The following is an 11066-nucleotide window of genomic DNA, read 5'->3' as shown; positions in this document are numbered from 1 at the left end:
AGGAGAAACAGAATCCGTTAGTCGCCTCTTACGACATGCTGGGGAGCATCGGGTAAATTCTTCCCCCTAACACGCGGTTTTCTTTTTCCTTACTGATGAAATGCACAGTTTGAGAGCAAAAGTACCACTCAGACTGTCTCTCTCAAAGATGCCAGCACACAGACAGACAGACAGAAACACAGACGGACACACACACACATACATCGCCACACACACACACCCAAACCGTCATACACACACACACACACACACACACACACACACACACCGTCACACACACACACACACACACACACACACACTGTGACACACAGTACACACACGCACACACACACACATCGTCACACACACACACACACACGCACACACACACACACACACACACACACACACACACACAATTAGTGTTCTGGCTAATTACCCGCAATATTTTGAAATGCAGAGGCCAAACTTTAACACGAATAGATACCACACACGTTTTATAAGTCTTTCAATAAAACAAACTGTATAATGTAACAAAACAGAAAATAAAAATAACATCCGTTTCAACAATGTCATACATTTTATGCTTTTCTTTGGTCAAAGTCAATTTTAAGGGGCTTATTGTCCGTCAGGTCTTAATTGCCTATATTGGACATGAATTGGTTTATACGATTCGAGTTTTTACGCCCTCACGGCTTTTGATGTATGCGTGTTTAGGTGGTATCAGCCTTCTGCACTTATGGTAGAATGACCAAGATCTTTAACGTGCCATTGTGGTGACACGGGGGTGGGAGATGGATACCGTCTCTGGGTCTGCACATAAAGTTGACCCGTGTCCGTCCCGGCCCGGATTCGAACCAGCGACCTTTCGATCACAAGTCCAGTGCTCTACCACCTGAGCTACCCGGTTTTAAATTCGCTCCTTTTTCAGCGTTTTTCTGGGAAGAGGTTTCTCGGGTGTTTTCCCGGCAGAACAAGTGCTATACAATGTTATTGTCACGCGATGTGTGCACAACAGTGTCAAGTCTTTTCCATAACAACAACAACATAAAAAGGTTTAATCCAATACCACGCGTACGAATTGGTTCTCTGTGATAAAAACCATACGCAATTAGTTTTGGGGTCATAAGAAGGACATTAAAAATAACAACGAATGGAACATTGTGATAGATATTGATGATTTCCTTTTTTTCTTCTTTATTTAAAAAAAAATGTATTTCGCTTTGTTCAGAATTCATCGACACACAGTAACGCATCAAACAAACAAATGTGGAAACAGGCATCATGTTCTGTAATGCATGCGACAGGCTTCCATGCGCTGTTTGCAACACCGTATCAAGTCCACGCCTTGACAAATAGCATACACAGTTTCAATACAATACCACATGTATGAATTGGTTCTCCATGGAACAAAAAAAATGCAATGATTCTTTGTCAAGTTTATTGCAGAAAGAAGGTGGAAATAACAGCTGCTCCATACATTATAATTATGCTGATCATTGAAAAAAAAAATTTCCTTTTTTGTGTGTGAATTAATAACCACACAGAAACGTTAGGAACAGGTTACACTTGGTCTCCACGCGCTGTGTGTCTGCCTGGGCAAACACCCATTGTACGTCAGCTGTTAACGCGGGCCTTAATTCAGGCCCAAGTCGACTTCGCGAAGTCTTTCTACCGAAAATGCAATGCCATAGCTTCGTGAAGTGAACTTCGCGAGGTCGACTTTGCCCAATTTATTCGAGGCTTTAGTTTTGAGATCGTCCAACCTGGAACAATAATTTGGCTTGATCGTTTGTTTGTATATGTGTTAGTTGGCTGGACTACCTGTGTGCTTATATTTGTTTTGTTTTTGCTATGTCAGAAAGAAAGAAAAAAATAATTCTAGAATGAAAACGAAAGCGCAAATTAATCGTACGACACGACAACAACTGTTTAGTTACAAAGTCAACATATTCAAATGCTTGTGTTATGTGAACATGCATTTGCTTACACAAATCTTTTCCCTACTTGCCGTAACATTTTGTTCTCATCATGTCCGTCGTTATACTGCCTTCTTAAAAACTATACGACACCGATGCTTGCACAGTCCGGCAGTGACTTTACATTTAACGTTTCCACTTCTGTCTTGACTTGATCACCGAGATCAGCCTGACTCTCGCACACCTCCTTCTTGTCATTTCCTCCGAGACAAACTGAGATGACACACATTTTACTGAGGTACCTGCGATGTGAGGCCCCTCCAACGAGAGGACACCTCCCAAGAAAGAACACTTTCTGTATCCCCTTTGCCTATTAACTTCACCAAGTCATACCTGTCATGACAGTCGGACCGCAATAGACCCTATCGGCATCAGTTCCAAGCTCTCGCAAACTTGAAAGCATAGCACAGCATGTGGTGTAGCTATCTCGTGCGGGCTGCAAAAGCAGAGGTTCGAAGTTCTCGCGACGTTCAAAGCATAGCAAAGAGCGTGTCTCGCGGATATCTCGCGAGAGCAGCTCAGATACCGAACAGGTCTAAAATGGGTCATTTTTGGACGTTCCCGAAGGTGTCCTGTCATCGTAGGTTGCACTGTACGTGAGGTTATTAATCAGACAGTGCCGCGTTTTCTGAATCGTTTTGGTTTTGACGGTACACGAACTTAGGACCGAAGAGTCAAGCGGTGAGTCTTGGTTTTCGTTGGTAACGTGGTGTTGCCTCCTTTGAAACTCACGCCTACACGTCATCAGCACTGTGACGTAATCTGTGGGACTCTGTCCGTGACGTCCCATCCGTGGGAGGGGAGAGAACTGAGTGTGACCCATCCTGCTGCAGACACTGAGTGTAAGACGGAGGCGGCTGGTCGTGGTGCTCCGCTGGTGTATGTCCGGTGTTGATGTCGTCGTTGTGGGTGAGAGTGTAGGGAGGAGGAGAGGGGAGAAGAGTGGAGGAAGTGTAGATCAAAGGACCGACGTGGCACTGATGACTCGTGCTGGCGTTGTCGTATAAAGGAAGATGTAGCAAGTCTGAAACAAGAGGCGTTTATATCAGTGGAGACTTGACCCCAAACAGATAGGCTGCTAACGTTCCAAATTAAAGAATAAAAATACCAACAAGAATTGTTATTTTTTGGAAAACTTTATTCATTAGGAAAACAAAGCATTAGCTGGGTAAGAATAAAGTAAAAGAAGATATAAGTCGACATGTCAAGCGACGAGACGAGAACAGAGGAAAGACGAGAAGATGTCAAACGAGACGAGAAATAAACAGAACAGACGAGACGAAATGCAAAAAGACGAGATCTCGGAGGACGAGAAAAAAAATTAAGAAAAGAAGAACGAATAGACGAGACGAGGCAGACAAAAGACGAGAAAGAAAAGACGAGAAAAAAACGAAGCGAGACAAGATTTTGTTTCGTTTTTTATATTTAGTCAAGTTTTGACTAAATATTTTAACATCGAGGGGGAATCGAAACGAGGGTCGTGGTGTATGTGCGTGTGTCTGTGTGTGTGTCTGTGTGTGTGTGTGTGTAGAGCGATTCAGACTAAACTACTGGACCGATCTTTATGAAATTTGACATGAGAGTTCCTGGGTATGAAATCCCCGAACGTTTTTTTCATTTTTTTGATAAATGTCTTTGATGACGTCATATCCGGCTTTTCGTGAAAGTTGAGGCGGCACTGTCACGCCCTCATTTTTCAACCAAATTGGTTGAAATTTTGGTCAAGTAATCTTCGACAAAGCCCGGGGTTCGGTATTGCATTTCAGCTTGGTGGCTTAAAAATTAATTAATGACTTTGGTCATTAAAAATCTGAAAATTGTAAAAAAAAAAAAAAATTTATAAAACGATCCAAATTTACGTTTATCTTATTCTCCATCATTTGCTGATTCCAAAAACATATAAATATGTTATATTCGGATTAAAAACAAGCTCTGAAAATTAAATATATAAAAATTATTATCAAAATTAAATTGTCCAAATCAATTTAAAAACACTTTCATCTTATTCCTTGTCGGTTCCTGATTCCAAAAACATATAGATATGATATGTTTGGATTAAAAACACGCTCAGAAAGTTAAAACAAAGAGAGGTACAGAAAAGCGTGCTATCCTTCTTAGCGCAACTACTACCCCGCTCTTCTTGTCAATTTCACTGCCTTTGCCATGAGCGGTGGACTGACGATGCTACGAGTAAAATGGCATTGCGTTTCATTCTGTGAGTTCGACAGCTACTTGACTAAATATTGTATTTTCGCCTTACGCGACTTGTTTTTATTTTCATTACTTCATTGTCCTATCAAACCCAGTGGAAAGCTAGCGGCAACAGAGTCGCACTACCCACGTGTGTGCGTGTTAAAGTGTAATCAGCCATATGCACGTCTGGCAGAATGGCAGAGGTCTTTTACTAGCCACAACAGTGACTTTGGGGTGGGACGTGGTACCATCTCTGTATCCAGAGCTCTATTAACTGAGCTACCCCCCCCCCCCCCACATCAATAATGAAAGAGAAATGATAAGATGAGATGCCACATAAAAGAACAGAAGAGATGAGATCAGATGTGAAGCATATACTCGAGACGAGATAAAACGACAAATAACGAGAAGAGATGAGACGAGATGAGACGAGATGAGACGAGCAAGACGAGAAATAACAAGTCGCGTAAGGCGAAAATACAATATTTAGTCAAGTAGCTGTCGAACTCACAGAATGAAACTGAACGCAATGCAACGCAGCAAGACCGTATACTCGTAGTCCACCGCTCACGGCATAGGCAGTGAAATTGACAAGAAGAGCGGGGTAGTGGTTACGCTATGCTGCATAGCACGCTTTTCTGTACCTCTCTTCGTTTTAACTTTCTGAGCGTGTTTTTAATCCAAACATATCATATCTATATGTTTTTGGAATCAGGAACCGACAAGGAATAAGATGAATGTGTTTTTAAATTGATTTCGACAATTGAATTTTGATAATAATTTTTATATATTTAATTTTCAGAGCTTGTTTTTAATCCAAATATAACATATTTATATGTTTTTGGAATCAGAAAATGATGGAGAATAAGATGCACGTAAATTTGGATCGTTTTATAAATTTTTATTTTTTTTTACAATTTTCAGATTTTTAATGACCAAAGTCATTAATTAATTTTTAAGCCACCAAGCTGAAATGCAATACCAAAGTCCGGGCTTCGTCGAAGATTACTTGACCAAAATTTCAACCAATTTGGTTGAAAAATTAGGGCGTGACAGTGCCGCCTCAACTTTCACGAAAAGCCGGTTATGACGTCATCAAAGACATTTATCAAAAAAATGAAAAAAACGTTCGGGGATTTCATACCCAGGAACTCTCATGTCAAATTTCATAAAGATCGGTCCAGTAGTTTAGTCTGAATCGCTCTACACACACACACACACACACACAGACACACACACGCACATACACCACGACCCTCGTCTCGATTCCCCCCTCTACGTTAAAATATTTAGTCAAAACTTGACTAAATATAAAAAGATGAGAATATGAATGACAAGCGGGGAAAATCAATGCATTTTTGTGAAGAAATAAAATTTTCTTCAATGTACAATACAATACAATACAACTATGATACAATACAATACAATACAATACAGCAGAGCACAACACAACACAATACAAAGCAATGATGTATAAACAAAATATAAAAAAACTACAATATAAAACACTGCACTACTATACTCGTACATTACATAGGTTTGTTGTTATTTAAAATACGAACAATTGTTGAAGGCAACCGACAGGAACGCAACAGATGTTAATTACACGAGGCCATTTATTCCTATCCGATTATGTACGGCATTGAATACACGAATTTGAAAAACAACAGGAAGGCAAAAGACACTAAAACAACGGGAAAGCGATCAGAGTGCTCGCATGGTGAAAAATGTAAGACCGTGAGCAAAAGCCAATATCTGCTATCATGTACAAATGCGATGCGATGCTTAAACGCAAACTTAGAGAGATATGTATTGTCCGGCTTTTCTATGTGACCTTTGCTGTAGACGAGTTTCAGAAGCCCGTTTAAACAGGAATGATAATCCAGTAAATATTCAGAAATTTGTGACATTCTCAAAAGAGCCCATGGATGTTACAGTTACGTGCACATTAATTTTCAGACTTACGGGACGAATAACCGATCTTATTCCCCCCTCTGCTTCTTTACCTCTGTAAACTTGTAGAGCTAGTTATTTTTCGATAATGACCCAGCAACCAAACAAATAACGAGCCAGCAACAGCCTGAATCCTCGATAGTGCAATGGGTTGAGAAGCTGTTCTGTTTTGGTACTACTTTTGCGACTGAAAAGTTCCGAACGCTCTATACGTACGAAATATACATCTCTGGAGCAAACAATACACACATACCGCATTTAAATTAACAACTACAGGCCTGAACACATGAATCTCCATATAAAATCCGTGAGTTAGGTTGTTTTCTGAATCTAGATCTGCCGTGCACACACCGTTCATCACAAGCAAATTCCCAAGGCAAGTAACTCATACTCTTGCCGACAAGAGTAGTTCCCCTTCTTTTAACGCAGTTTCTTCGACAACACTGATTGCAATCCGACGGTCAGTTTTCAACAATATTTCATTTTATAAACAGATCACACGCAACCAAATGCACACATCTCATCAATTTAAACAACATAAAGCGGTTTATACACTATTTTCCCCAGAAAACTGAACTTCATACAGTAATTAACGTTGGAACACGGGTGCAAAAGTTCGTCTGCTAGTCCCATTTGACGAAAGAACATTATCCTAAACTATACTAAAACATAAACAGAACACACAATATCTGCCTTTACCGCCACAGCAGAATAACAGCATATCTGTGTACTTGATTTTAGTCTAAAACAGGGAAACTGACAAGAAGTGTTAACAGAATGGAATGATTTGCACGGAACTATACAACCGCGCATTAATCGATCGCCTGCGCAGGTTGACTGGTTGAGTGATTCGGATTCGATCAAACTTTCGCACAAAAACTCCTGTTTTCTTTGAATAACTGAAGAAAGGAGGAATAAAGAGGTTACACACCTCGTCTCAGTGATTATTAAAAATAATGGTCTCAGTTCGCGGTCATGAAAAAGCTCGCTGAAGCTCGCATTTTTCATGATCCGCCAACTTCGACCATTATTTTTAATAATCACTGAGACTCGGCATGTAACCTCTACGTCTTTTCTTGAGATTAGTTACATAATTCGAAAAGTGGTAACGTTAAATTGCAAATTTTTGATCCGAACGCAGTCTCACTCAGCTGCGATATTTGTTCTTTAAGCCGGGGATACTTTTTTTTAAACTTACTACATTCTTACATGTATCCTTTAAACGCAATATCTTATCCGACCGAATTAGCACTTACCAGTACGCATTAGATGATAATTCAGCAGTAAGTCAGATCCAATCTCCCGTTTGGTGCGCATGCAACATTGCTGTAACTTCCGCTCTTTCCGGAAGTGACGACAGGCGGAGATCATAAAGCCTAACACCACCATCAGGAACATGCACATTGCCAGCCTGTAAAAAAAACACAGAGACAAATTGGTTTGTCATTAGTGCCTGGACGTATCAGCAGGTAATGGAGGCTAGTCTTTTTCCTCTGATAGACCTACATGTAACAAGAAATTCCTCCGATAGGAAAAACACCCCCCTATAAAGGGAAATAACCTTCTCAGTTGGTGGCAGTGAGAATGGTTATTTCCCTTTGACCAACGGGGGTGTGCCTCTATAAGTCGTTGTATAATTTTAATCCACCAATAACTCCCTAACCGTGTGTTTGACTGGTCCCAATTTTTGTAAGGACCGTCTCAGGAATGTATAGAACCTGTTCACCAAGTTTGGTGACGATCGGTCCGTTCATTCTTGAGATCTATATGCGAACACCAACACACACCCAAATAATATGTCAGTCTTAATCTTAATCCACCAATAACTCCCTAACCGTGTGTTTGACTGGTCCCAATTTTTGTAAGGACCGTCTCAGGAATGTATAGAACCTGTTCACCAAGTTTGGTGACGATCGGTCCGTTCATTCTTGAGATCTATATGCGAACACCAACACACACCCAAATAATATGTCAGTCTTAATCTTAATCCACCAATAACTCCCTAACCGTGTGTTTGACTGGTCCCAATTTTTGTAAGGACCGTCTCAGGAATGTATAGAACCTGTTCACCAAGTTTGGTGACGATCGGTCCGTTCATTCTTGAGATCTATATGCGAACACAAACAAACACACAAACAAACACATCGAGTGAAACCTATACACACCCCTATACCGGGGGTGTAAATACAGTGGTTTCAAACTAGTAGAACACTATGAAAACTGAGAAAGGAAACGACATTGAATGGGCCCCAAATATCCAAATATATTTGCATTGAAAGGACATGAAAAACCAACAACCAACCGTAAACACAACACAAATTCTCATTGAAAGACAAACATACCACCGACCGGGAGACATAATGAAGTGTATAAGAAACTTGTCGCGTTCATTAGTATTTGCCTCTTTGTGTGTATATATATATATATATATGTGTGTGTGTGTGTGTGTATGTGTGTACGTGTGTGTGTGTGTGTGTGTGTGTGTGTGTGTGTGTGTGTGTGTGTGTGTGTGTGTGTGTGTGTGCGTGTGTGTGTGTATATATATACCTGTATATATACCTGTGTGTGAGTTTGTGTGTATGTGAAGGTGTATATACCTGTATATATAGACCTGTGTGTGTGTGTGTCTGTGCGTGTGCAGTGTGTGTGTGTACGCGCGTGTGTGTAGGCATGCAGTGTGTGTGTGTGTGTGTGTGTGTGTGTGTGTGTGTGTGTGTGTGCGTGCGTGCGTGCGTGCGTGCGTGCGTGAGTGCGTGTGTGTGTGTGTGCGTGCGCGGAGGGATGGTCTTATCCCATATTGAAGCTGAGCCTGATCTGAGATTGTGACCCGAACACGGGAAGGATTGTGCCTTTAAAGATAGGCATTGCAATTATCATTAAGATTTCGGGTTTCCGTATGAATAAGACGGGAAGGTGGACTGTGGCAAGTCCAAGAAAAGCAAGCAGACACGCAAGCCCACTGACCAGAAGTACCAGTGAGTGTAGAAGGGACCACCCGCTGGACAGCACTGCGACCCACAACACGTCTGGCTGGGACCGCACCTGTTTGAACATCACCAGCTGACAATTAATTGACACATCATCTCCATTCAATCACACTAGTTGCTTTCCGTGTAAACCGTCACGTAAACCAACACATATCTGTTCAGGTTTTAAGATGGAAATGGAGCATTCGTCAACTTGGACACATCCCAAGAATCAACAGCCTCCACGCTACTTGCTGGGCAGAGTGGGAAGTTCTTGTTGAATCAAAATGTAGCAGACAGGCAGAGGTGTCATCTTATCCTCCGATTAAACATGATATTAATTGGGCGAAGTCGACAAAGCGAATTCTCCTACATGAAGCTCGCTGTACGAAGCAATAGGCGCTGAATTCTTACTTCGCGAAGTCAACGTTGGGCCCTATCAGGGGTGGGACGTTTCCACGAAGTCAACGTTGGGCCCTATCAGGGGTGGGACGTTTCCACGAAGTCAACGTTGGGCCCTATCAGGGGTGGGACGTTTCCGCGAATCCGCGGATTTTCGCGGACACAACTTACGAATTCCGCTGGAGTAATCTATTTTTTCGTATCCCATTTCATCACAGTATCTATAACTTGTTGACTGAATGATATGGAGGGAAGTGAAGATGGAACAGAACACTGGAGGCTTGAGAGTTAAATTGTGCTGACTGAAAACTCCTGATAACTAATAGTCATGTTGAGCTTCAATGCATTGGGGCGTCACTTGGATCATACTATTGCCAGTATTGGATTATGGATACATGGTTTATTAGTAAGTATGCACCATCAAAATGGTACCATTGTTGTGTGAAAGTGTTTTTTTTGGGGGGTTGGGTTTGTTTTGGTGGGGTTTTTTTTTGGGGGGGGAGGAGAATGTCTTTTTTACCTGATCCAAACGAGTTGAATTTTAGTCTCAGAAGGCACCAGATTGCACAGATTTGAATGTACCATTTAACCAAAATTCGGGGGAGCATGCCCCCGAACCCCCCTAGAAAAAAGGGGATTTCCTCGTTTTTCATCACAAGAGAGTCCCACCCCTGTCTATTTACAGACAATTATAAATGACCGTTACGAAAGGAATTCAACAACAACAAAAACCATTCCCCGCACAGGGTGTCCCGGCAGTAGATGTTGGGCAAGTGTCCAGGTGAAAGAAGCTTATAATCCCGCGTGAAAGTCTCAACAGATCTGTATCGGTCAACATTATCGCACACACGAGTAGACCGGCACGGTTGGCCTAGTGGTAAGGCGTCCGCCCCGTGATCGGGAGGTCGTGGGTTCGAACCCCGGCCGGGTCATACCTAAGACTTTAAAATTGGCAATCTAGTGGCTGCTCCGCCTGGCGTCTGGCATTATGGGGTTAGTGCTAGGACTGGTTAGTCCGGTGTCAGAATAATGTGACTGGGTGAGACATGAAGTCTGTGCTGCGACTTCTGTCTTGTGTGTGGCGCACGTTATATGTCAAAGCAGCACCGCCCTGATATGGCCCTTCGTGGTCGGCTGGGCGTTAAGCAAACAAACAAACAAACAAACAAACAAACACACGAGTAGGAAATCAATGTATAGCTTCAGCAGGCGGTACTACTGTTTTTGGATCGTACACTTCTGACATCAGCGTGTAATCTGGTTCCAATGTAATGGTTCCAACCCTACCCCCCCCCCCCCCCCCCCTCCCCCCCCCCCCTCCCCCACTCTCTCTCTCCTCTCTCTATTGTTTCCGTGCGTAGAAGCTGCTTCGTACAAAACCTATGAACGTGAGCACGAACATTACTTTCGTGACTCATTATTTCTTGTAAGTCATATTTATGTTGATTTTACGACTGCATATCGTCACACTTCTGTCGACTGTATTGGTCATGACGTTGGTGCTAATGATAACACAGACAACGACGACGACGACGACGACGACGACGATGATGATGATGATGATGATGATGATGATGATGATGATGATGAT

At 42.0% G+C, this 11066-nt stretch overlaps 1 protein-coding gene across 2 annotated transcripts in view; it reads right to left on the bottom strand.

Moving 5' to 3' along the window:
* Positions 1–464: 464 nt before the first annotated feature.
* LOC138982903 (uncharacterized) overlaps positions 465–11066 on the bottom strand; it is a 35821-nt gene continuing 25219 nt past the window's right edge. For both annotated transcript variants that reach the window (XM_070356300.1, XM_070356299.1), the window contains exons 3-5: positions 9072–9149; positions 7364–7518; positions 465–2985 (exon numbers count right to left, since the gene is read on the bottom strand). In XM_070356300.1, the coding sequence (XP_070212401.1) occupies positions 2696–2985; positions 7364–7518; positions 9072–9149 (523 nt within the window). In that variant the 3' untranslated portion in view covers positions 465–2695. The remainder of the gene's footprint in view (positions 2986–7363; positions 7519–9071; positions 9150–11066) is intronic.

Source organism: Littorina saxatilis, linkage group LG12, assembly GCF_037325665.1.
Source record: "Littorina saxatilis isolate snail1 linkage group LG12, US_GU_Lsax_2.0, whole genome shotgun sequence".
In the NCBI taxonomy this organism is placed as follows: domain Eukaryota; kingdom Metazoa; phylum Mollusca; class Gastropoda; order Littorinimorpha; family Littorinidae; genus Littorina; species Littorina saxatilis.
Note: the sequence above shows the minus strand (reverse complement) of the source record. Positions and strands in the feature narration are given on the sequence as shown.